Genomic DNA, 27,389 nt, shown 5'->3' with positions numbered 1-27,389 from the left:
GGGAGGGACGGTGGCTCAGTGGCAGAGCATCTGCTTGGGAAGCAGAAGGTCCCAGGTTCAATCCCCGGCATCTCCAACTAAAAAGGGTCCAGGCAAACAGGTGTGAAAAACCTCCGCTTGAGACCCTGGAGAGCCGTTGCCAGTCTGAGAAGACAAGACTGACTTTGATGGACCCAGGGTCTGATTCAGTAGAAGGCAGCTTCATAGGTTCATATGTTCAACAAGGCTGCTGCATCCTTTGCCCTTTAGCTGCGTCCAGCCCTTGATGACCGGCGCCACAGACTTGCTCCCATCCCTATGAATCCATTCCATTCCTCCCAACAGGGAGTAACTTCATTCTCAAGAATATGACCTCTTACGCCACCCAGGGCCTTCTCTGTGGCTGCCTCGCTGCTGTGGAACCACTTTCCGGAAGCAGTGAGGCAGCATCAGCTTTTGCGCCTACCGGCACAGCTATCAAACAGCCTACTTACAGGATATAGAATCACAGAGTTGGAAGGGACCCCCCAGGGTTATCTAGTCCAACCCCCTGCACAATGCAGGAAACTCACAAACACCTCCCCCTCAATTCACAGGATCCTCATTGCTGTCAGATGGCCATCCAGCCTCTGTTTCAAAACCTCCAAGGAAGGAGAGCCCACCACCTCCTGAAGAATCCTAGAATCCTAGAGTTGGAAGGGACCTCCAGGGTCATCTAGTCCAATCCCCTGCACAATGCAGGAAACTCACAAACACCTCCCCCTCAATTCACAGGATCTTCATTGCTATCAGATGGCCATCCAGCCTCTGTTTAAAAACCTCCAAGGAAGGAGAGCCCACCACCTCCCAAAGAGGAAGCCTGTTCCACTGAGGAACCGCTCTTAGAATCATAGAATCATGGAGTTGGAAGGGACCTCCAGGGTCATCTAGTCCAACCCCCTGCACAATGCAGGAAACTCACAAACACCTCCCCCTAAATTCACAGAATCTTCATTGCTGTCAAATGGCCATCTAGCCTCTGTTTAAATACCTCCAAGGAAGGAGAGCCCACCACCTTCCAAGGAGATAGCCTGTTCCACCGGGGAACCCCTCTAACAGTCAAGAAGCTCTTCCTAATGATGAGCCGGAAACTCTTTTGAGTAATAGCTTGAAGATGATGGATGTGTCCTCTGTCTTATATGTTCAATGACTGTTTTAATGATTTCAACAGACAACTCTCTCTCTGCACAGTATTCCTGTTACTTACCCTGCCTCTGAAAAAAAGGCAGGGGATAACGACCCTAAATAAATAATGAAATTGCTTTTCAGTTTTCAAAGTCACAATGGAATTTTTAAAATTAAATCGAAGCGGTCCTTCAGGCTCTGGAGTCCTCACTTTCCAATAAAACCTCCCGCTTTGGGCCTGGAAGAAAGGGTGGGACGCCGGCTCCAGAGGTACAGTTTCACCAGGCACCAAGCCGGGCTCAGGGAAAGCGCCGACCGAGGAACCCCAACATATAGCGAGAACGACCTCCAAGTAGTCTGTTGGAGGCAAAAACGAAGGGATCTCGCACAGTCATTCAGGAAAGAATTTTTTTAATATCGTTTCCCATCATCTTTGGATTTAAGCAGAAGCGTATACCTCCCACTACTGCATACAAAACTCTGCAAGAATGCCTTGAATGATTTGCCACAGTTAATCAGCTGTTGGCTCCCGCCAACCCGGTACACCTTTACAGCATTGCATTTAACAAACATACCCTGCATTTCAATTCACTGCTCATTTATTCTGAATCTCTGCGTGGCTGGAACATCCACGGCAGGAAGATTACACGCGTGAGCATACTGAGTCATGCAATTAAAACCATTTCTTTATTAGCTTGCGTGCCATCACTTGATTTGCCACGACGACATTTCCTCCTGCGGGAACTCGGAATTTACCTTCTTCGCCGAGACGAACCGTTCTTTCGCTTCAAAACTGAGCTGCTTCTCAGCTCCCAGCAAGGAACTTCCCGGGAGAGACGAAGGCACCGGAGAACAGTTCCCTCCTGTGCTCTGCTTGGCATCTGAGCGCTGAAGGAAAGGAAGCCGAGCCAGCACTGGGAAGAATGGACACCCTTTTCTTGGGGCTTGCTGCAGGGTTCCTGCCACTGCCAGGACTGGCCCGGAGTCTTGAATCCCCTGTGTGGCCTGGCATAGACAGAGCGGGACCCAAGTGTGAGATGAATGTGCCCCAGACAGAGAGTCCCCACCTGTGGCAGCAGCAGCATGAATGGACCATGTCCCTGATCTGTCTTCTTCTGGGGATTTACAGATGGAGGGGAAGGAAGGAAGGGAGATGATACGGTCACTGTTCAAAAGGAGGACCTTAAGGCAGTGCACAAATAGAGACAAGAAGCCACAGCACGAACCCACTGCCTTGCCTCCCTCCCTCTACAAACCCTGCCACATAACAACAATTTTGTCTCAGAAGGGGGATAGGGGAGTTCTAGTCACTCTTGTGGATCCACAGTGGACCAATCTTTCCTGTCAGATCCCCAGGGTGTGTGTAAGCCCGGCTGTTTTGCTTTAATTTCTCAGAACCCTGGGTTGCTTGTGGCTTCTGCCGGGCCCGCCGTTAAGCCAGCAGGCCAGTCCATTCCCAGCTGCTTCTTCCCAAACCAGCAGCTTTCCCTACCACGTCTGTGACTGCATCGCTCACATCGCAGCGTCTGCGCGCCGACAGGGCAGAAGAGCCCAGCAGCTCGGGGGCTCCGATCACAGCTCAAACCTCCTCTCCACCTCGTCAGCAATCATGTTTGCAATCGCCAAGGAGGAGGTGGCCGCCGGGGAGGGGGCGTTTCTGACGTGAAGAACTCGGCCGCCAATCTCTCCCGTGCCACCGTCAAACACGAAATCGTCTATCAAGTTCCCGTCACTGTCTAAGGCCTGTGCTCGGACGCCGGATGGACCCCTGCGCAAACAAAGGAGAAGGCGGGCATTCAGAAGGGTATAGAGGAGAGGGATTTCTCTATCAATGAACATATGAAGCTGCCTTATACTGAATCAGCGGCCCTGTGGCGCAGAGCGGTAAAGCGGTAGTACTGCAGTACTGCGGTCTGAACTCTCTGCTCACAACCTGAGTTCGATTCCGGCGGAAGCTGGATTCAGGTAGCTGGCCCAAGGTTGACTCCGCCTTCCATCCTCCTGAGGTCGGTCAAATGAGTCCCCAGCTTGCTGGGGGGAAAGCGTAGATGACTGGGGAAGGCAACGGCAAAGTACCCCGTAAAAAGTCTGCCGTGAAAACGTTGTGAGAGCAACGTCACCCCGGAGTCGGAAACGACTGGTGCTTGCACAGGGGACCTTTCCTATACTGAATCACACACCCCTTGGTCCATCAAAGTCAGTATTGTCTACTCAGACTGGCAGTGGCTCTCCAGGGTCTCAAGCGGAGGTTTTTCACGCCTACTTTCCTGGACCCTTTTTAGTTGGAGATGCTGGGGACTGAACCTGGGACCTTCTGCTTACCAAACAGATGCTCTACCACTGAGCTACTGTCCCTCCCCTAATGAAGCTGCCTTCTACTAAATCAGACCCTCTTTGGTCCATCAAAGTCAGTCTTGTCTGTCTACTCAGACTGGCAGTGGCTCTCCAGGGTCTCAAGCGGAGGTTTTTCACGCCTACTTTCCTGGACCCTTTTTAGATGGAGATGCCGGGGATTGAACCTGGGACCTTCTGCTTACCAAGCAGATGCTCCACCACTGAGCCACCGTCCCTCCCGACTGGCAGCAGCTCTCCAGGGTCTCAAGCGGAGGTTTTTCACGCCTACTTGCCTGGACCCTTTTTAGTTGGAGATGCCGGGGACTGAACCTGGGACCTTCTGCTTACCAAACAGATGCTCTGCCACTGAGCCACCGCCCCTCCCCTTATTTAATGAAGAGAAAGAAACAAGACTAGCAAGACTAAAGCACAAATGTCCCCCCAACTAAAGACTCCGCCCCAAGTCTTGTGCCAAGGGACTCTTGAGGTAAGTTGCAGAAGGGTGACTCAGTCGGTCTGCGGCCGAACAGCTGGATTTGAGGCCAGGAACACCTGAGAGACCAAAATGATTTTTTTTGGCGTATCGGCTTTTGAGTATCTGAAGAAGACAGCTTTGACCCTTGAGAGCTCATACCCCCAAAAAAATCCTGTTGCCCGTTATGGTGCTTGTGGAGAAACGCCATCTTAGTTAATGGTGGTGCTTGGTTGGGAGGGAACATGAAACTGCTAAGGCAGGCTTTGTGGCCTAGCCTTCCCTTCACTCCCTCCTCCCTTCTGGAGTTAAACCATCAACTCTAGGGGGAAAGCCTCCTAGAGGGGCAGGAAGTTCTTTTTTTTTATTGGAGTGAGGCGGGAAAAGGTCAGTTCTTGGCTGGCCCTCAAGGAGAGAGGTTGTCAGTCTGTGGGCTCCTGACTGTGGGAGAGGCCTTCTCCTGAGGGAGAGGGGGACTCCAGGCAGTCAGAACGAGGAAGTCATCCACAAGGCAGGGCAAGGTTAGACCAGGGACGGGAGGATGCGTTTAAATCCACCTTTTATTTGTCCTTCTGGTTGTTGTTCGGGTGCTGTGCTAAACTTTTACATGCAACTGCTTTTTTTTTTTCTTTTTCTCTTCTAATTAAATATTTTCACTGTTTTGAATGCTGGCAGTCAAACTTTGTACCACATAGATCCCCAACCGCTTTAGACCACGCTGCTTGATGAAGGGGGCCCTGGGGAAAGGGGGAAGGCATGTAGTTGGATAAGGTGCCAGTCCTCCAAGGGTTCCCCGAAGAAGTGCTGTGGTCTCTGTGATATCCAAGTACAGGGTGGCAGAGGACCTTGAGGCCTGGCCTCAGAGCTGGAGGGGGGGGATTGGGAGTCCTGTTCCTCTCAATCCGAACCCCTAGACTGAGCAGGTGGTGGCAGCGAGCCCAAGTGGCCAGAGGAGAAATAGCTCCCTCCAAAAAGGGGAACGGGGTCTGGTAGGCAAACCAGGGCCGTTCCGTCACAGTGCTCAGGGCTTTTCTTGTAGCAGGAACTCCTTCGCATATAAGGCCATACCCACTGATGTACTCAAACCTCCTGGAGGTTATAGTAGGCCCTTGGAGGATTGGCTCCATCAGGGGCGTGTGTCCTAATATGCAAAGGAGTTCCTGCTGCAGGAAAAGCCCTGATGGTGCTCCTAGACTTGACTAGAGCTGGGGTTAGCTGCTCCTCCGAAGCACCGCTGGACCAGAGTTTCAGTTTGATGCCTCAATGATTATCTGCAAATGCTCTTGTGTGTTTTTAAAAAATCTCTGTTTCGCCAGCTGTTACACCAAAGTACGCATCTTTCTTGGCAGACGTGATTCATCATCATGATTGATAATCAACCTTCCTCGCTGGGATTCCAGGCAGGCAACAAATACGCTAAACTTTCGGTCAGTCTGTAAGTGGAGTGCAAAAAACCCAGCAGCATCAGAGGATCAGTAAGCAGCTTACAAGATAACATTGGAATCTAACAGCAGAGATTCCTAGTAAGACACAGACCCAACAAGACTTCCAGCTTTAGAGAGTCAAAGTGGCCTTCGTCTCTCGCTCTTTCCCTCGCTGCTGTTCTCTCGCTCTCCCCCTCTCTCTTGCTGCTGCTCTCGTGCTCTCTCTCACTCTCTCTTGCTTGCTGCCTCACTCTCCTCCTTGCTCGCTTGCTGTCGTTCTCTCACTCTCCCCCACTCTCTCGCTGCTGCTGCTCTCGTGCTCTCTCTCACTCTCTTGCTTGCTCCCTCACTCTCCTTGCTCACTTGCTGTCGTTCTCTCACTCTCCCCCTCTCTCTCGCTGCTGCTGCTCTCTCTCACTCTCTTGCTTGCTCCCTCACTCTCCTCCTTGCTCGCTTGCTGTCGTTCTCTCACTCTCCCCCCCTCTCTCGCTGCTGCTGCTCTCGTGCTCTCTCTCACTCTCTTGCTTGCTCCCTCACTCTCCTCCTTGCTCACTTGCTGTCGTTCTCTCACTCTCCCCCTCTCTCTCGCTGCTGCTGTTCTCGTGCTCTCTCTCACTCTCTTGCTTGCTCCCTCACTCTCCTCCTTGCTCGCTTGCTGTCGTTCTCTCACTGTCCCCCTCTCTCTCGCTGCTGCTGCTCTCGCGCTCTCTCTCACTCTCTCTTGCTTGCTCCCTCACTCTCCTCCTTGCTCATTTGCTGTCGTTCTCTCACTCTCCCCCTCGCTGTTGCTCTCTCCCTTCCTCCCCCACACTGTCACTCTCTCTCATTTACTGAATGTCCCATCCAGTCAACGTTATTGACTCAGTCTATGTAGTCTGCTCTGAGTCCCAGTGATAGATCACGAAGGGGTGCCGTGTTTGTCTGTCTGTAGCAGCAGAAGAAGAAGACGACATTGGATTTATATTCCGCCCTCCACTCAAGAGTCTCAGAGTGGCTCACAATCTCCTTAATCTCCCTCCCCCACTACAGACACCCTGTAAGGTGGGTGGGGCTGAGAGGACTCTCACAGCAGCTGCCCTTTCAAGGACAACCTCTGCCAGAGCTATGGCTGACCCAAGGCCATGCCAGCAGGTGCAAGTGGAGGAGTGGGGAATCAAACCCGGTTCTCCCAGATAAGAGTCCGCACACTTAACCACTACACCAAACTGGCAGCAGAAAAGAGCAGGAGTTGAGCAGCATCTTAAAACTAACAAAAATTCACAACAGGGTAAGCGCTTTCATGAGTCAATGATGTAAATAAATAACTAGGAGGGAAAACAGCTGAAGACCTTGCTCAATATTTTTGCATGTTTTTAAGATTCGCAAGAGATTTTTGTTTGTTTGTTTTACCTGAGTATATCATTGATGGTAACTTCGGGTATGAATTTCTGGAGCCCCTTCACCTGAGCGTTAAGGAAACACGCTCTGTACATTTCACCCATTCCGTAAGAGAAGTTCCTGCACACCAGTTTCCACAAGCCACTGGAAGGGAAACAGGTAAGTAAAACCGACTGGGACAGATCTTCCGCTGCCCTCATCGTCATATAAAATAAACACACCATTCGGCACACTGCCTGCATTTCAAAGGTCCCCCACTTCTCTGTCCTACCAGCAACAGATACACCAGACATCATTGATACTTCCAAGCAAGTGAGCAATTAATAGAAGAAGACTGCAGATTTATACCCTGCTCTGAATCAGAGAGCAAGAGCTCCGTGGTGCAGAGTGTTAAAGCTGCAGTACTGCACTCCTAAGCTCTGCTCACGACCTGAGTTCGATCCCAGCGAAAGCTGGTTCAGGTAACTGGCTCGAGGTTGACTCAGCCTTCCATCCTTCTGAGGTCTGAGCTTGCTGGAGGGAAAGTGTAGATGACTGGGGAAGGCTGGAGAAGGCAATGGCAAACCACCCCGTCAAAAGTTTGCCATGAAAACGTTGTGAAAGCAACGTCTCCCAGAGTCGGAAACAACTGGTGCTTGCACAGGGGACCTTTCCTTTTTTCCTTTCCTGAATCAGAGACTCAGAGCGGCTTACAATTGCCTATATCTTCTCCCCCTACAACAGACACCCTGCGAGGTGGGTGGGGCTGGAGAGGGCTTTCACAGCCAGCTGCCCTTTCAAGGACAACTCCTGCAAAAGCTATGGCTGACCCAAGGCCATTCCAGCAGCTGCAAGTGGAAGAGGGGGGAATCAAACCCGGTCCTCCCAGATAAGAGAGCTATGGCTGACCCAAGGCCATTCCAGCAGGTGCAAGTGGAGGAGTGGGGAATCCAACTGAGTTCTCCCAGATAAGAGAGCTATGGCTGACCCAAGGCCATTCCAGCAGCTGCAAGTGAAGGAGTGGGGAATCAAACCCGGTTCTCCCAGATAAGAGAGCTATTGGTGACCCAAGGCCATTCCAGCAGGTGCAAGTGAAGGAGTGGGGAATCAAACCCGGTTCTCCCAGATAAGAGAGCTCTGGCTGACCCAAGGCCATTCCAGCAACTGCAAGTGGAGGAGGGGGGAATCAAACCCGGTTCTCTCAGATAAGAGAGCTATGGCTGCCCTTAGGCCATTCCAGCAGCTGCAAGTGGAGGAGTGGGGAATCAAACCCGGTTCTCCCAGATAAGAGAGCTCTGGCTGACCCAAGGCCATTCCAGCAGGTGCAAGTGGAGGAGTGGGGAATCCAACCCGGTTCTCCCAGAGAAGAGAGCTATGGCTGACCCAAGGCCATTCCAGCAGCTGCAAGTGGGGGAGTGGGGAATCAAACCTGGTTCTCCCAGAGAAGAGAGCTATGGCTGACCCAAGGCCATTCCAGCAGCTGCAAGTGTGGGAGTGGGGAATCAAACCTGGTTCTCCCAGATAAGAGAGCTCTGGCTGACTCAAGGCCATTCCAGCAGCTGCAAGTGGAGGAGTGGGGAATCAAACCCGGTTCTCCCAGATAAGAGAGCTCTGGCTGACCCAAGGCCATTCCAGCAGGTGCAAGTGGAGGAGTGGGGAATCAAACCCGGTTCTCCCAGATAAGAGAGCTCTGGCTGACTCAAGGCCATTCCAGCAGCTGCAAGTGGAGGAGTGGGGAATCAAACCCGGTTCTCCCAGATAAGAGAGCTCTGGCTGACCCAAGGCCATTCCAGCAGGTGCAAGTGGAGGAGTGGGGAATCCAACTGAGTTCTCCCAGATAAGAGAGCTATGGCTGACCCAAGGCCATTCCAGCAGCTGCAAGTGGAGGAGCGGGGAATCAAACCCGGTTCTCCCAGATAAGAATCCTCACACTTACACCAAACTGGTTCTCGCACATTTAACCACTACACCAAACCTGGAAAAGTGGGAACTGGAAACCTGAAACCGACGCAGACCCTCAAGAGTGACTTACTAAGAGAGGCAACAGGGACAGAACTATGACATTAGCGGAAGAAGTCTCCACCTTTCCATCAGCATCCCTAGTTGAGGCATGAAAGCCCCACCCACCCCAACCCAAGATATAACCCACCACGGGCCAACCAATAAGAGAAGCTGGCTTCGTTCCACCGTGGCCAGTAACGTGCAACATTAATCTTCCTAGAATGTCCAAAGGAAACATTCTGAGCTCAGGGAGCTGAGGATGGCGGGGAGGCTGAACTCTCATCCCGAACCTGCCTCTAAACAGACAGGCGTTACCTGTAAGCGGTGGCATCCACGAAATCTCGGAGGCTGAAGTCGTAAAACCTGTACCCCTCTCGCTTGAAGGCCAGCACGGCATTGGGCCCCAGCCAGACGCTGCCATCCATCCTCGGGGTGAAATGAAGGCCCAGGAAGGGGAAACGGGGATCGGGCACCTGCCGGCAACAAAGCAGAAGAAACCGAGCACGTCTTACGAGCCTGTTAAATTGGAACGTGGTCCTCCTCATGCGGAAGCGGCCCCGTGGCGCAGAGTGGTAAAGCAGCAGTACTGTGGTTTGAACTCTCTGCTCAGGACCTGAGTTCAATTCCGGCGGAAGCTGGATTCAGGTAGCCGGCCCAAGGTTGACTCCGCCTTCCATCCTTCCGAGGTCGGTAAAATGAATGCCCAGCTTGCTGGGAGGAAAGGCAATGGCAAACCACCCCGTCAAAAGTCTGCTGTGAAAACGTCGTGAAAGCAACGTCACCCCAGAGTCGGAAACGACTGGTGCTTGCACAGGGGACCTTTCCTTTCCTTTCCTTCCTCCTCACGCATAGGATCCCAAACCCTGCACCCTGCATCTCTATTCTGAGATAAGAATTCACTGTCCCTATTCAGTCCTATGGGAAACATCGTTCTGAACTTGTGAATGACCTCAAGTTCAGCAATCTCACATTATAATCTCCCCTTGAAGCTTCTCAGTTTGAGGACTGCCACTCTTCGGTCAGCACCAGAATGCCCTGGAAGATTAAATTGCTCTCCCAGGGGTTTTTGAGGACTGTGGTTTTTAAAGCATGGAGAGCACTGAGCGAACTGCGTACCGGATAAATGTTCCCTCGAACCAAGTAGTTCTTCTCCGGCTTGAGCACCAAGTAGTCGCCGCGAAAAGGCACAATCCGAGGCTCCGGGCTGCAGCCGCTGATCTGCGAGAGGCGGTCCGAGTGCAGCCCTGCGCAGGATACAATGTGCCGGCAGTGGATTTCCTGGCCCTGCCGCAAAACAAAGAGGCACGGATTCAGCTGAGGAACGAAGCCCACGAAACTCCAGAAGGAAGCCGCCCCTAAGCGGTCTCCTCCCACGTCACCTGCAAAGCTGGCCCCTGTGCCGAGGAGGCCAAGAGTCTGGATGGAGCAAGGACGTTGGCTGTAAAATTATTATTATTATTAGTTTTCTATCCTGCCCTCTCCGCAAGCGGACTCAGGGCGGCTAACAGTCCACTTAAAAAACAACTGAAGGTTACAATTTAAAGCAATAAAATGACAATCAAAATACATTTCATGGCGCTGCTCCAAAGTTCAGTATTGTCAGACTTGTAACTTAGATATAGAAACTGTAGCTAGTAGAACATAACGGCTTGACATGACTAACCCCATATTGTATCTACTATGTCGTATTCCTGCTTCCGCTAACCGTGAGAACGGCAACATGTATTTTTCCTCAAGGCAATTCCTAACCGCAAGGAGAGGAATTTCACACTAGGCCTAGAAACCATCTGGGCCTTTGAAGTTAGCATATTCAAGGTAACCAGTGGGTAGCTTCCTGGGAGAGAGATAAGGAAGTGTGGAAGCGCCGACTGTCTCCAAGGGTGTGAGAATGCTGTATTGTTTCCCCTCTTTGAAATGTACAAAAAGGCAAGGCTTCGCCCTGCCTGTTATCAAACTCAACTTGCTACTTCGCTAGAATGTTGGTTCTCAAATAAATGGATTAATTTTGCAACAATATGATCCGTCCTCTGTTTGAAGTTCCATGTCTTGACAAGTATAGGTGGGATCATAGCCAACGTTCCCTCTAAGCTGCAGAGTCTTGTGAGCAAAAATTCTACTTTGTGAGCGACTGCTATTAAAAGTTGGCAGCAACTGCATACATTTGTGCGCTCGGGGGCCGTTTTTCCTGAGCTGAGACAAAAAATGTGCGAGCTGGAGGCTAAAGATCCGTGAGCTAGCTCACGCTAGCGCGGCTTGGAGGGAACACTGATCATGACTTTCTTCCTTCTGACAGTGATCCCACAGTGATCCTAATTCCTCATGAGTGATATAGCTCTGCAGCGTAAGGTGGCAGTCCTCTCCATTTAGGTATTAAAGGCAGGTGGAAATAATTCAGTTTTACAGGCCCTGCGGATTGGGAGAGATCCCGCAGGGCCCTTGCGGCCTCCGGAAGGGCGTTCCACATTGTTGGTGCTGCCACTGAGAAGGCCCTGGCCCGTGTAGAGTTATGTCTGGTAATGCCGGAGCTGACTTTTCAGGACCTAGGGGAGCTCCCAGGGGGTGTTCAACAGTGTACAGCAGAGGGTCCCCGGTTTTTTTGAGTCGGGGGGCACCTTTGGAAGTTGAATACGGCTGCCACAGAAAGGGGAGCGGCCCTGCGATGGCTGCCACAGCTGACCTTCAGTCACACAGCAAAGTTCCTTGTGGGGTGGTCACCCAAAAATGTGCTCAGCCAATCAGATCTCCAGTGGCCACTGTGCAGCCTTGCGGGGTAGAACCCCCACCCACTTTCTAAAAACATCTGGAGTTCACCGAGGAAGGTGTTGGCGGGCACCATGTTGGGGTCCCCTGGTGCAGAGGGACGGATCTCTTTCCAGAGCTGCATCCTTAAGAACATAAGAGAAGCCCTGTTGGATCAGGCAGTGGCCCATCCAGCCCAACACTCTGTGTCACATAAGAACATAAGAGAAGCCTGTTGGATCAGGCAGTGGCTTATCCAGTCCAACACTCTGTGTCACATAAGAACATAAGAGAAGCCATGTTGGATCAGGCCAATGGCCCATCCAGTCCAACACTCTGTGTCACATAAGAACATAAGAGAAGCCATGTTGGATCAGGCCAATGGCCCATCCAGTCCAACACTCTGTGTCACATAAGAACATAAGAGAAGCCCTGTTGGATCAGGCCAATGGCCCCTCCAGTCCAACACTCTGTGTCACATAAGAACATAAGAGAAGCCATGTTGGATCAGGCCAATGGCCCCTGCAGTCCAACACTCTGTGTCACAGAAGAACATAAGAGAAGCCCTGTTGGATCAGGCCAGTGGCCCATCCAGTCCAACACTCTGTGTCACAGAAGAACATAAGAGAAGCCATGTTGGATCAGGCCAGTGGCACATCCAGCCCAACACTCTGTGTCACAGAAGAACATAAGAGAAGCCATGTTGGATCAGGCCAATGGCCCATCCAGCCCAACACTCTGTGTCACAAAAGAACATAAGAGAAGCCATGTTGGATCAGGCCAGTGGCCCATCGAGTCCAACACTCCGTGTCACGTAAGAACATAAGAGAAGCTATGTAGGATCAGGCCAGTGGCCCATCCAGTCCAACACTCCGTGTCACATAAGAATATAAGAGAAGCCCTGTTGGATCAGGCCAATGGCCCCTCCAGCCCAACACTCTGTGTCACAGAAGAACATAAGAGAAGCCATGTTGGATCAGGCCAGTGGCCCATCCAGTCCAACACTCTGTGTCACATAAGAACATAAGAGAAGCCATGTTGGAAAAGGCCAATGGCCCATCCAGTCCAAAACTCTGTGTCACATAAGAACATAAGGGAAGCCATGTTGGGTAAGGCCAATGGCCCAACCAGTCCAACACTCTGTGTCACATAAGAGAAGCCATGTTGGGTAAGGCCAGTGGCCCATCCAGTCCAACACTCTGTGTCACATAAGAACATAAGGGAAGCCATGTTGGGTAAGGCCAATGGCCCATCCAGTCCAACACTCTGTGTCACACAAGAACATAAGAGAAGCCATGTTGGATAAGGCCAATGGCCCATCCAGTCCAACACTCTGTGTCACATAAGAACATAAGAGAAGCCATGATGGATCAGGCCAATGGCCCATAGGGATCCTGGTGTAGTACTCCAGATGTTTAATGTCTGTCCAAAGATGCAGCCAATAATCCAAGTTTCCAAGGACAAGGTCATACTGAACCCTTGTTTCGGGTGAGCTTCTTCAAGCTGCAACAATCCTCTTAGCAATTTCTCTTAAGTGTTAGGCCAAACAGCCAGCATGTTTGAAGGAACAGCTACAAGGTGGCTGTTTGGCCTAACACTGGATTATTGGCTGCATCTTTGGACAGACATTAAACATCTGGAGTGCTACACCAGGATTTCATGGAATGAGATGGGAAGTTTTACCATAGGATGAAAAGAAAGACTCTTGGTGCTATTGCTTCCTTTTCTATTAAGGGCTAAAAGTTATGGTTGTTTTGTAATTTATGACGGTGGAATTTGTGTTTATTTTTGTTGACCTTGTATAATTTAATAATAGAAGCTGGTTTTCACGGTGGGTTATGTACCATTGATTTTTTAATGTATAAACAACGGCATCTGTTCATTGGTATTAATTTTATAAAAAACTGAAATTGCCAGAAATGTAAAATGTTTCTACCCCACATCTCTGGGGCGGGGGAATCCAAAAAGATGTTGCTTGGTCTTACCTTGGAACTTCTAACAACAATGGGGTATTTCATTCCTGCCAATAAGAAGAGAAAAACGATGTGTATATTATGAAAGAGTCATCTTCCCTGGCGTATAACTTTCCAACCAAAGCAAGGACTCTGTGATGCTGGCCAGACTGGCAAGAGGTCCCGGGAGGCAAGGAGAAGTATTTTTTTCACCTCTGGCAGGTTTGGCAGTTGGCCCCTTTTCTGGGACACGATCCACGCTACGGTTACCTCGAGAATAGATCACTGTAATGCTCTCTACACGGAGCTACCCTTGACCCTGACTCGGAAACTACAGCTAGTGCAGAACACTGCAGCGCAGCTGTTAATGGGGCTCCCTTGACGGAAGCACATTCAACCAGTACTGAAGGAGCTGCACTGGCTGCCTATTGTGTTCCGAGTCCGTTTCAAGGTGTTGGTTTTGACCTTTAAAGCCCTATATGGTCGGAGGTCTGCCTATCTACGGGACCGCCTTTCTCCGCATGTTCCCCAGAGAGCACTGTGTTCAGGGTCACAAAACCTACTGTCCATCCCCAGACCAAGGGAGGCCAGGCTGTGTTCCCCACGGGCCAGGGCCTTCTCAGTGGCAGCACCAGAGATATGGAATGCCCTCCCGGAGGCCGTAAGGGCCCCGTGGGATCTCTCTCGATTCCATAGGGCCTGCAAAACTAAACTACTTTGACAGGCCTTCAACACCTAGAAGAAGAAGATATTGGATTTATATCCCGCCCTCCACTCCGAAGAGTCTCAGAGCGGCTCACAATCTCCTTTCCCTTCCTCCCCCACCACAAACACCCTGTGAGGTGGGTGGGGCTGGAGAGGGCTTTCCCAGCAGCTGCCCTTTCAAGGACAGAGTCTCAGAACGGCCTACAATCTTCTTTCTCTTCCTCCTCCACAACGGACACCCTGTGAGGTGGGTGGGGCTGGAGAGGGCTCTCACAGCAGCTGCCCTTTCAAGGACAGAGTCTCAGAGTGGCCTACAATCTCCTTTCCCTTCCTCCCCCACAACAGACACCCTGTGAGGTGGGTGGGGCTGAGAGGGCTCTCACAGCAGCTGCCCTTTCAAGGACAGAGTCTCAAGAGTGGCTTACAATCTCCTTTTCCTTCCTCCCCCATAACAGACACCCTGTGAGGTGGGTGGGGCTGGAGAGGGCTCTCACAGCAGCTGCCCTTTCAAGGACAACCTCTGCCAGAGCTATGGCTGACCCAAGGCCATTCCAGCAGCTGCAAGGGGAGGAGTGGGGAATCAAACCCGGTTCTCCCAGATAAGAGTCCGCACACTTCACCACTACACCAAACTGGCTCTCCAAAACCTAAACCTGGAGAGGCCTGCCACCCTACACTGCTGAGGAACTACGATCATTATGAGATCACTGTCAGAAAAAGGAAGCTCCCACCTGTATTGAAGCTGAACAGCACCATAGATGAAAGCACCATCCATATACTTTACCCATTTTCCCTACATTTTATTTTATTCCTTTTTCCTATGGCAAACTAGGATTATGTTTACATGTTAAAAAGTAAATTAGGCAGACGAGAACATCACTATCCAATGTATTTCTCTTTTAGCTGTACTGACACACTCAAACAGGGACTTTGGTTGCTTATCCCATTACATATATTGAACCCATCTCCCATGGCCATTGACAGACAATCCCACATTTTGACATACTGCTGTTTTGTTGCTTTCGCGTGCTCCTGCTACTCAGATCAAAGGTTTGCTCAAGTTGTTAATTTGACTATTCTGTCGTTGGACCATTTTACATTCTAAACCACTGCCTACCAGATAATTTTACTTCACTGTCATTGGTTCTTAAATCTGTACCGTGTTGCATTCTGGGCCACTGCCTACCAGCTCTGTGTGGCTCTGCTCAGCTCTGTATGGCTTTGCTCCCTGTGCCGGATTCCTGAGGAAGTGTGCTTAAGAGTGCACGAAAACTGACGTTCTCAATAAAAATGGGTTGGTCTTAAAGGTGGCACTTGACTCCTGCTTTGTGCAACTGCCTCAGACTAACCCGGCTGCCCGCTTGGATCTAGCCACTGCCTACCAGCTATGTATGGATTTGCTCAGCTATGCATGGCTTTGCTCACTGTGCCGGATTCCTCGTCTGAGGAAGTGTGCTTAAGAGCACACGAAAACTGACGTTCTCAATAAAAATGGGTTGGTCTTAAAGGTGGCACTTGACTCCTGCTTTGTGCAACAGCTTCAGACCAACACGGCTGCCCGCTTGGCTCTAGCACCATGGAATGTTTTAATTTAATTTTATTGTTTTTAAACTGTAATTACAGATGTTTGAACAGATTGTCAGCCGCCCTGAGTCTGCATGCGGAGAGGGCAGGATAAAAGTCTAAAGTAATAAATAAATACCTGGGGAAGGACTTTGGGATAGGGCTTTCTTTGCAGCAGTAACTCCTTTGCATATTAGGCTACACCCCCCCCGCAATGTAGCCAATCCGCCAAGAGCTTACAGTAGCCCCTGTAAGAAGAGCCCTACAAGCTCCAGAAGGATTGGCTACATCAGGGGAGTTTAGCCTAATATGCAAAGGAGCTCCCTGCTACAAAAAAAGGCCCGCTTTGGAGGTTAGTGTATATTAACCTATAACTTGGGCTAATGTGTATATTAGCCCAGATTCCAGGCTCGATCTATATAACTGCAGAAATCCATAGTTGAAAACATGAAGCTACCTTAAAACTCATGCAGACTGTTGCTCCAGCTAACCCAGTGTTTCCTATTCTGATCGGAAGTACTATCGAATGCCTGAGACACTAAAACGGTTTCCCCCCCCAGCAACTTCCGTTAGAGTTCCTTCAAACTGGGGATCCCGAGCACTGAAACTGGGCCTTCTGCATCCAGATCTGCTACTTTCCCACCAAGACTCAGCCTCTTTATTAACATACTAGGGCAGGGGTGGCCAACGGTAGCTCTCCAGATGCTTTTTGCCTACAACTCCCATCAGCCCCAGCCATTGGCCATGCTGGCTGGGGCTGATGGAAGTTGTAGGCAAAAAACATCTGGAGAGCTACTGTTGGCCACCCCTGTACTAGAGTATTCTTGGGGCCTATGGCAGCCCCTCATTCCTTCTCTTTTTCTTTGACTGGCATGTGATGCACTCTAGAAGCAAGGCAACATCAGGAGGTGGTGGCAGCTACAAGTATAGACAGCTTCAAGAGGGGAGTGGATAAACATCTGGAGCAGAGGACCATCAGTGGCTATTAGGCACAAGGTATAGATGGAAGTCTCTGTCTGGGGCAGTGATGCTCTGTATTCTTGGTGCTTGGGGGGGGGGGCAACAGTGGGAGGACTTCTAGTGTCCTGGCCCCACTGGTGGACGTCCTGAAGGCACCTGGGTTTCTTTGGCCACTGTGTGACACAGAGTGTTGGACTGGATGGGCCATTGGCCTGATCTAACATGGCTTCCCTTATGTTCTTATGTGACACAGAGTGCTGGACTGGATGGGCCATTGGCCTGATCCAACGTGGCTTCTCTTATGTTCTTATGTGACACAGAATGTTGGACTGGATGGGCCATTGGCCTGATCTAACATGGCTTCCCTTATGTTCTTATGTGACACAGAGTGCTGGACTGGATGGGCCATTGGCCTGATCCAACATGGCTTCTCTTATGTTCTTATGTGACACAGAATGTTGGACTGGAGGGGCCATTGGCCTGATCCAACATGGCTTCTCTTATGTTCTTCTGTGACACAGAGTGTTGGACTGGAGGGGCCATTGGCCTGATCCAACATGGCTTCTCTTATGTTCTTATGTGACACAGAGTGTTGGACTGGATGGGCCACTGGCCTGATCCAACATGGCTTTTCTTATGTTCTTATGTTTGGGGCAGTGATGCTCTGTATTCTTGGTGCTTGGGGGGGCACAGTGGCAGGGCTTCTAGTGTCCTGGCCCCACTGATGGACATCCTGGTGGCACCTGGGTTTTGTTGGTCACTGTGTGACACAGAGTATTGGACTGGATGAGCCTTTGGCCTGAACCAGCATGGCTTCTCTTGTGTTCTTATACCTGGAATCTATGGGGTCTTAAAACCACCAGCCCAGTGGTTTCAGTGTTTCTTTTCTTACTCCTCTTCTTCCCTGCACTTGGGGCTTCCTCCCTCTCTCTCTGTGTATGTGTCGCTCTGACTCCTGCGGCAGCCATTTTGTGGTTCTGCCCAACACCCTGTGTCAGAATTCCAAAGGTACCCAGAGGCTCAAAAAAGCCTTCATCTCCCCCAAGCTTAGGTGATGACCAGAAACAAAAAAAACCCCACTCACCTTCTTTACTTCCTGCAGGGCTTTCTTGTGTCATCTTTATGTCTGTCACCTCAAAGTCAGTCACGACTGTCCCCCCAGCTGCTTGGAAGTCTTCCGCATAAGAGAGGGTCACCTGCCTATAGTTCACAATGCCAGTGTACGGCGAGTCCAGGGCCATCAAACCCTGAAAAGGTGGGAGCAGAAGACACAAAGGGAAGCCTTTTTAAAAAAGAAATCAGAGTGTTTTTCCATATTTTTTCTGTGTTGAGATTTTTACCTCATTTTGGTGCTTGGGGCGGGGGCAACAGTGGGAGGACTTTTAGTGTCCTGGCCCCACTGGTGGACCTCTTGATGGCACCTGGTTTTTTGGCCACTGCGTGACACAGAATGTTGGACTGGATGGGCCATTGGCCTGATCCAACAGGGCTTCTCTTAGGTTCTTATGTGACATGGAGTGTTGGACTGGATGGGCCATTGGCCTGATCCAACATGGCTTCTCTTATGTTCTTATGTGACATGGAGTGTTGGACTGGATGGGCCATTGGCCTGATCCAACATGGCTTCTCTTATGTTCTTATGTGACACAGAGTGTTGGACTGGAGGGGCCATTGGCCTGATCCACCATAGCTTCTCTTATGTTCTTAAGTGACACAGAGTGTTGGACTGGATGGGCCATTGGCCTGATCCAACATGGCTTCTCTTATGTTCTTATGTCTGGGGCAGTGATGCTCTGTATTCTGGGTGCTTGGGTGGGGCACAGTGGAAGGGCTTCTAGCCCTACTTGTGGACCTCCTGATGATGCCTGGTTTTTTGGCCACTGTGTGACACAGTGTTGGATGGGATGGGCCATTGGCCTGATCCGACATGGCTTCTCTTATGTTCTTATGTGACACAGAGTGTTGGACTGGAGGGGCCATTGGCCTGATCCAACAGGGCTTCTCTTATGTTCTTATGTGACACAGAGTGTTGGACTGGATGGGCCATTGGCCTGATCCAACATGGCTTCTCTTATGTTCTTATGTGACACAGAGTGAGGGCTGGATGGCCCATTGGCCTGATCCAACATGGTTTCTCTTATGTTCTTATGTGACACAGAGTGTTGGACTGGATGGGCCATTGGCCTGATCCAACATGGCTTCTCCTATGTTCTTATGTCTGGGGCAGTGATGCTCTGTATTCTGGGTGCTTGGGTGGGGCACAGTGGAAGGGCTTCTAGCCCTACTTGTGGACCTCCTGATGATGCCTGGTTTTTTGGCCACTGTGTGACACAGTGTTGGATGGGATGGGCCACTGGCCTGATCCGACATAGTTTCTCTTATGTTCTTATGTCAGGGGCAGGGATGCTCTATATTCTTGATGCTTGGGGGGGGCACAGTGTGAGGGCTTCTAGTGTTCTGGCCGCACTGGTGGACCTCCTAATGGCACCTGTTTTTTTGGGTCACTGTGTGACACACAGTGGATTTATATCCTGCCCTATACTCTGAATCAGAGTCTCAGAGCAGCTCATAATCTCCTTTACCTTCCCCCCCCCCACAACAGACACCCTGTTAGGTGGGTGGGGCTGAGAGGACTCTTCACAGCAGCTGCCCTTTCAAGCCAGAGCTAAGGCTGGCCCAAGACCATTCCAGCAGCTGCAAGTGGAGGAGTGGGGAATGAAACCCGGTTCTCCCAGATAAGAGAGCTCTGGCTGACTCAAGGCCATTCCAGCAGTTGCAAGTGGAGGAGTGGGGAATCCAACCCGGTTCTCCCAGATAAGAGAGCTCTGGCTGACTCAAGGCCATTCCAGCAGCTGCAAGGGGAGGAGTGGGGAATCCAACCCGGTTCTCCCAGATAAGAGAGCTCTGGCTGACCCAAGGCCATTGCAGCAGGTGCAAGTGGAGGAGTGGGGAATCAAACCCAGTTCTCCCAGATAAGAGAGCTCTGGCTGACCCAAGGCCATTCCAGCAGGTGCAAGTGGAGGAGTGGGGAATCAAACCCAGTTCTTCCAGATAAGAGCCTGCACACTTAACCACTACACCAAACCGGCTCTGGAAGTGCAGGGTTTCCCTTTAGTTTCATAGCTTTTATAAGAGCTGTGTGTACTAACCTTGGTGTCAAAGCAAAGAGAGATGCATAACAATGCAAACAGTGGTCAGTGATTTATATGGCACATGGGTGTTTCCTTCTCCCACTAGTGCCAAAAAATAATTCCCTAACCTTTCACTATTCTGGTCTTTAAAACACAACCATTTTCTTTTAGTCTCCTTCTACCATTGTCATGTTGTAAAGCGCTTACACATATATTTTGTCTTTCTATGCAATGAAAGTATTAAAGAGCTTTAATTAAGATGTGTGTGTAATGTTTGCTCTTGTCTTGCGGCTCTCAAACATCCGACATTTATTCTATGTGGCTTTTACTTTAAGCAAGTCTGGCCACCCTTGGCTTATACCCAAAATTAAATTCTGTGGGCCTTAAAGGTGCCACTGGACTCAAAGAGCGAGTTTGGTGTAGTGGTTAAGTGTGCAGACTCTTATCTGAGAGAACCGAGTTTGATTCCCCACTCTTCCACTTGCAGCTGCTGGAATGGCCTTGGGTCAGCCACAGCTCCGGTAGGAGTTTTCCTCGAAAGGGCAGCTTCTGGGAGAGCTCTGTCAGTCCCACCTACCTCACAGGATGTCTGTTGTGGGGGAGGAAGGGAAAGGAGATTGTAGGCCGCTCTGACACTCTGTCCTTGAAAGGGCAGCTTCTGGGGAGAGCTCTCTCAGCCCCACCCACCTCACAGGGTGTCTGTTGTGGGGGAGGAAGGGAAAGGAGATTGTTGGCCGCTCTGACACTCTGTCCTTGAAAGGGCAGCTTCTGGGAGAGCTCTGTCAGTCCCACCCACCTCACAGGGTGTCTGTTGTGGGGGAGGAAGGGAAAGGAGATTGTAGGCCGCTCTGACACGCTGTCCTTGAAAGGGCAGCTTCTGGGGAGAGCTCTCTCAGCCCCACCCACCTCACAAGGTGTCTGTTGTAGGAGGGGGGGAAGGTAAAGAAGATTGTAACCACTCTGAGATTCAGAGTCTCAGGCAGGATATAAATCCAACATCTTCTTCTGCTGCTTCAGACCAACGTGGCTGTCCATCTGAATCTGCTTAAAGAAGTATTTCCCTTTGCACACCCTGAATCTACCGCTTGCTCATTATTTTGTGCCACGAGTCCTTCTTGCAAGCCCCTCCCAGGTTCTCCGCACTCTGGTCAGAAGTGCTCTGGTCATTTAAAAGGTTATAGTTAAATATTAAATACGGTTAAATATTTAATATTGTTATATCTGCTATTGCTGTATACATGTGTGTGTGTGTTGTGTGCAGCGGTGCCGAGAGTATGCAACGGCCCGGAGGCTCTGGTGATTGATGGTAATTGTGATTGCGGCCTTCCACAAGCCACAGAGCGAGCGCCCCGTTCCGTCAGTTCAAAAGAAAAAGCTGCTCAGATTCATTCGATGCCGGTGGTTTTTGATGTCACACAGAATGAACTTAATGTAGCCGAAAGCAGCAATAAATGCTGGAGGTGCAGTGCTAATAGAGCAGATTTTAAATAGGGACTTGTCCTGAAACTCAGGCTTTCTAGCCTGTTTTTCTGGACCAAGTATCTGCAATTATAAGATACAGGCTGCTGCTGAATCTTGCAGTTAGAATTACGCAATTAATATTATGCTAAAAAGGTCAAGGTAGTCCCCTGTGCAAGCACCATTCGTTTTCGACTCTGAGGTGACGTTGCTTTCATGTTTTCACAGCAGACTTTTTACTAGAATGATTAAAGGCTTGGAACACTTTCCCTATGAAGAAAGGTTAAAACGCTTGGGGCTCTTTAGCTTGGAGAAACGTTGACTGCGGGGTGACATGAGAGAGGTTTACAAGATCATGCATGGGATGGAGAAGGCAGAGAAAGAAGTACCGTATTTGCCGGCGTATAAGTCGACTGGGCGTATAAGACGACCCCCCAACATTTCCATTCAAAATATAGAGTATCTTTTTGTTTTACCAATTTATTGATAGCATGTGGTTACAGAACTTAATTTCCCTTCGTTGCTTCAATACTAACCCATATGACTTTTCAATCCCCCCCCCCTCCAATATAGACTTCCCCGAGGTTATAGATTCTAATTCTAAACTAAAGATACATCTGACTAATCAAAATTATATATATATTTCCCCCCCTTCTTGCTTCTTCGTTTTTTTCCCCCCCAATATTACTAAAAAATTGTCCAATGTCTTCTTACATTCGACTCTTTCTCTATGTATTCTTTAAACTTCCTCCACTCTTTTTTAAATATCTCCAAATCATAGTCTCTTAATGTTCTAGTTAATTTATCCATTTCACTCCACGATAGAACTTTCATAGTCCAATCCCATTTATCCAGTATTTTTTTCTTGCTTCCAAAGCTGCGCATACAATGTCCTAGCAGCTGATAGCAGGTACCAAATTAGAGTCCTATCTTCCTTTGGATATTTTTCTAATTGTAATCCAAGCAAAAATGTCTCTGCAATTTTCTTAAAGTCGTAACCCAATATTTTGGAGATTTCTTGTTGTATCATCTTCCAATACTCTTTCGCTTTTTCACATGTCCACCACATATGGAAGAAAGAACCTTCATGTTTTTTACACTTCCAACATCTATCCGACATTTTCTTGCTCATCTTAGCCAATTTTTTTCAGGGTCATATACCACCTGTACATCATCTTAAAACAATTTTCTTTTATGCTCTGACAAGTTGATATCTTCATTGATTTCATCCAAAGGTATTCCCATGCATCCATTTGTATTTCTCTATTCACATTGATTGCCCATTTGACCATTTGAGATTTTACTACTTCTTCTTCTGTAGACCATTTCAATAATAACTTATATACTTTTGATATCAATTTTTCATTATCACCAAGCAGGACCCTTTCCAATTCTGTTTGTTCTCGTCTAATTCCTTCCGATTTTATATCATTTTCCAACAAGCTTTTAATTTGTTGCATTTGAAACCAATCATATTTATTGTCTAGCTCTTCCGAAGATTTTAATTCAATTTTATCTCCTCGAATCTTGAGCAGTTGGTTATATGACATTTCTCTTTTATCGTCGGATTCAGCTGTTATTTTTATTACTTCTGCTGGCACTATCCACAGCGGTTTTCTCTCGTCCCCATATTTCTTATATTTTATCCAAGTACTTAGTAAAGTGTTTCTAACATAGTGGTGAGAGAAAAAACCATCCATTTTATTCTTCCCATAATACATATACGCGTGCCAGCCGAATTTATTTCCGTGGGCTTCTAACCATAAGGTTTTTTATCTAACAGCATTATCCAATCTTTAATCCATGTCAAACAAACTGCATCATGATACAATCTTAGATCAGGAAGTTGAAAACCTCCTCTCTCTTTAGCATCTGTTAAGATCTTCATCTTTATTCTTGGTTTCTTTCCGGCCCATATAAAGTCAGAGATTTTCCTTTGCCATTTGTTAAATTGTTTTGCATCTTTTACAATCGGGATGGTTTGAAATAAATACATTATTCTTGGCAAAATATTCATTTTGATTGCAGCTATCCTACCCAATAAGGACAAATTAAGCCTATTCCATTTCATCAAATCTTTGTCCATTTTGCACCACAGTTTTTCATAATTATTTTTGAATAAATCAATATTCTTCATTGTTATCTCTATTCCAAGGTATTTAACTTTGGTTGTGACTTCACAACCCGTCACCTCTTGTAGTTCTTTTATTTTATTTGGTTGCATATTTTTACATAAGAATTTTGATTTCTCTTTGTTTATATACAATCCTGCTAGTTCTCCATACTCTTTTATCTTGGCTAACAACAATGGTGACACTTGAATCGGATTCTCCAGTATAAACACTATATCGTCTGCAAAAGCTTTGTATTTATAAGAGAATCTTCTAATCTTTAAACCTTCTATTTCTTCATCTTTTTGAATTTGTTGTAGCAATATTTCCAAGGTCATTATAAACAACAGTGGTGATAACGGACATCCTTGCCTTGTTCCTTTACTCACTTTCAGTTCTTTAGTAAGATCTGCATTTATACACAATTTTGCATATTGATCTGTATATATTGCTCTTGTCATTTTTATAAATTGTTCCCCTAAATTGATTTTTTCCATTACCGCAAACATAAAGTCCCAGTTCAAGTTGTCAAAGGCTTTCTCTGCGTCAACAAAAAATAAGGCCACTTCCTTTTCTGGATGCTTCTCATAAAGTATCTTTTTGAATTCCTTGCCGGCAGGATCCAAACAGGGCGACAAGAGCAGCAGCTCCCCCGCCTGGCCGCGCGGGCAAAAGAAAGCAGCCATTGGCTTTGTGTGAGGCGCTGTCGCTAGGGAGGCAGCTCGGCGAGGTGGCTTCCGCTGGAGAAGAGCTCCAGCGGAAGCCGCCTCGCCGAGCTGCCTTCCTAGCGACAGCGCCTCACACAAAGCCAATGGCTGCTTTCTTTTGCTCTTCTCTCGCTGTAACCAAGGCGCAAGGGTCTGTTCCACAGAGGCACCGGGTTGCTTTCCCGACCCCTTCCCTCCATGCACCAGGCGTTCAGCCAGCCCGAGCACCCCCGTCTTGACCGCCACGGAGAGGCACAGGTCGGCGGCTTCCCGCCTCGCAGCCCGGGCTCTGCTCTAACGCGTGGGCGGGTTTCCCCGTCTCCGAGTTAGAGCCGTTCTTCGGACCTTCGGATTTCGCTTCTTCGCTCCCTCCCTCCCTCAGTCTCCGCCCTGCCTGCCCGCCCCCATTCCCCCGTTTGCTGGGAAAGAGGCCGTGCTGAAGAAGCCCGGCAACACCTGTCCCTGCCTCGCTCCGGCTGTTCATCTGATGGCGTCTCACCACGGATCCTAGACCTGGCTGCCGCTGCACCCGGCGTATAAGATGACCCCCCCACTTGGAGGCATGTTTTTCTGGCCAAAAAAGTCGTCTTGTACGCCGGCAAATACGGTACTTTTCTCCCTTTTTCACAATACAAGAACTCGTGGGCATTCGATGAAATTGCTGAGCAGTCAGGTTAGAACGGATAAAAGGCGGTACTTCTTCACCCAAAGGGTAATTAACATGAGGAATTCACTGCCACAGGAGGTGGTGGCGGCTACAAGCATAGCCAGCTTCAAGAGGGGGTTAGATAAAAATATGAAGCAGAGGTCCAACAGTGGCTATTAACGGGTGTGTGTGTGTGTGTATATACACACACACACACACACACAATAAATTATATATAAATTATTGGATACTGTGTGATACAGAGTGTTGGACTGGATGGGCCACTGGCCTGATCCAACATGGCTTCTCTTATGTTCTTATGTGACACAGAGTGTTGGACTGGAGGGGCCACTGGCCTGATCCAACAGGGCTTCTCTTATGTTCTTATGCGACACAGAGTGTTGGACTAGATGGGCCATTGGCCTGATCCAACATGATTTCTCTTATGTTCTTATGTGACACAGAGTGTTGGACTGGATGGGCCATTGGCCTGATCCAACAGGGCTTCTCTTATGTTCTTATGTGACACAGAGTGTTAGACTGGATGGGCCATTGGCCTGATCCAACAGGGCTTCTCTTATGTTCTTATGTGACACAGAGTGTTGGACTGGATGGGCCGTTGGCCTGATCCAACATGGCTTCTCTTAGTTCTTATGTGCCACAGAGTGTTGGACTGGAGGGGCCACTGGCCTGATCCAGCATGGCTTCTCTTATGTTCTTACGTGACACAGAGTGTTTGACTGGATGGGTCGTTGGCCTGATCCAACATGGCTTCTCTTATGTTCTTATGGGGTGGTTTGCCATTGCCTTCCCCAGTCATCTACACTTCCCTCCCCCCACAGCAATCTGGGGACTCGTTTTACTGGCTTCGGAAGGATGGAAGGATGAGTCAACCTTGAGCCGGCTACCTGAACCCAGCTTCTGCAGGGATCGAACTCAGGTCATGAGCAGAGCTTAGGACTGCAGTGCTGTGGCTTTAACACTCTGCGCCACGGGGCTCTTAATATTATGCTACCTTCTTCTGTATATTGAATTATGATGGTGTTATGTCTAAAGAAAATAAGGAGGCAAATCTTGATTAAGTCGTCAAAAAAGTCTGTTAAGATTCCAGTTGTGAAGACCCTTCTCCAGGTTTTGGAAGAACGAGTACATCAGGTGCCCTCAGCCTTTTGGAGCCCCCGGGCCCTTCTGGAGTTCTGACACAGGGTGGAGGGGGTGTGGCCACAAAATGGCTGCCAACGGAGGTAGAGCCACACACACACCAGAGGAAGTCCATGCGGCGAGGAAAAGAGGGGTAATTTTAAAAATACACTGGGAAAGAGGAATTAAACACAGAATAAAACCAGTATGGTGGTGCTTGCTGCTGCCGAAGCAACATCACTTTAATCTGCACAGCCAGCCGGATCTCCAACGGCCAATCAAAAGTGGCTCTCCTCAGTTCTTGAAGAGACTTGGTGGGTATCAGACGGCGTGTTGGTGGGCACTAGCAGGGGTGGCCAACGGTAGCTCTCCAGATGTTTTTTGCCTACAACTCCCAGCAGCCCCAGCCATTGGCCATGCTGGCTGGGGCTGATGGGAGTTGTAGGCAAACAACATCTGGAGAGCTACCGTTGGCCACCCCTGTTATATACTATTTGTTGGATCAACAGTTATATGGTCACCACCAGGTGTGTTTTGAACACAGTATCGGCGAAAAAATCTTGACAACCAGATTTCATTTTTTCAAAAAAATTATATAATAATCTGCCGGAAATCCATCTCTGTCTGGAGTTTTATTGTTCTGCATTTTAAAAGTCATATCTAGGCACTCCTTTTTGTTGACAGTTCTGTCAATAACAGGGCTGGCCAAATTGTGGCTCAGGAGTCATATGCGGCTTTCACACATATTTTATGGCTCTTGAAGCCCCCACAACTCCATCAGCCAGCTTGGAGAAGGCATCTCTCTCTTTAAATCACTTCTCCAAGCCAGCCAGTGGCTTGGATAATGCATTTTAAGTTAAAGTTGCTTTATTTCCACCTCCCCTCTCTTCCTCATTTCCTTCCTTCCTTCCTTCTCTCTGTCTTGCAGCTCTCAAACATTTGACATTCACGTCCTTCGGCTCTCAAACATCTGACGTTTATTTTATATGGCTCTTACATTAAGCAAATTTGGCCACCCCTGGTCTATAAGGTTCATATGCTCAGTGGACACAGTACTGTTTAGCAGTGTTCCCTCTAAGCTGAGTTAGCATGAGCTGCTCACAGAGTTTTAGCCTCCAGCTCACCCAGTTTCGTCTTAGCTCAGGAAGGATGACCCCAGAGCCAACTAATTTATGCAGTCGCTCACAATTTTAATGGCAGTAGCTCACAAAGTAGTTTTTTTGCTGCCCACAAGAATCACAAGAATTTTTGCTCACCAGGCTCTGCAGCTTAGAGGGAACACTGCTGTTTAGATAGTCTTCTAAGAATCTCCTTCTTTTATTTGGTTCATCGGAAGGTTAGAACACATCAGAGTATCCAGCAACTTCCTCAGCTACTCCAGATGACTCAGATAGATTACATATCTACGTTTTAGACTTTACAGCAAGGGTGTTGAACTCATTTGTCATGAGGGCCAGATTTGACATAAATGAGACCTTGTCGGGCTGGGCCGGGCCATCTGTGCCATGAAATGTAATGCCAGGTAGCAGACACAGACAAACACAATT

General features: G+C 48.9%; 1 protein-coding gene across 1 annotated transcript in view; it reads right to left on the bottom strand.

The window, feature by feature from the left end:
* Positions 1–1,537: 1,537 nt before the first annotated feature.
* The window catches only part of L2HGDH (L-2-hydroxyglutarate dehydrogenase), a 40,278-nt gene continuing 14,426 nt past the window's right edge, over positions 1,538–27,389 (bottom strand). The window contains exons 5-10 of the mRNA XM_060261400.1: positions 17,734–17,896; positions 13,455–13,489; positions 9,847–10,014; positions 9,046–9,203; positions 6,763–6,894; positions 1,538–2,911 (exon numbers count right to left, since the gene is read on the bottom strand). Coding sequence (XP_060117383.1) covers positions 2,716–2,911; positions 6,763–6,894; positions 9,046–9,203; positions 9,847–10,014; positions 13,455–13,489; positions 17,734–17,896 — 852 coding nt within the window. The 3' untranslated portion in view covers positions 1,538–2,715. The remainder of the gene's footprint in view (positions 2,912–6,762; positions 6,895–9,045; positions 9,204–9,846; positions 10,015–13,454; positions 13,490–17,733; positions 17,897–27,389) is intronic.

This window comes from Heteronotia binoei, chromosome 21 (assembly GCF_032191835.1).
Source record: "Heteronotia binoei isolate CCM8104 ecotype False Entrance Well chromosome 21, APGP_CSIRO_Hbin_v1, whole genome shotgun sequence".
NCBI classification, from domain to species: Eukaryota; Metazoa; Chordata; class Lepidosauria; order Squamata; family Gekkonidae; genus Heteronotia; species Heteronotia binoei.
Note: the sequence above shows the minus strand (reverse complement) of the source record. Positions and strands in the feature narration are given on the sequence as shown.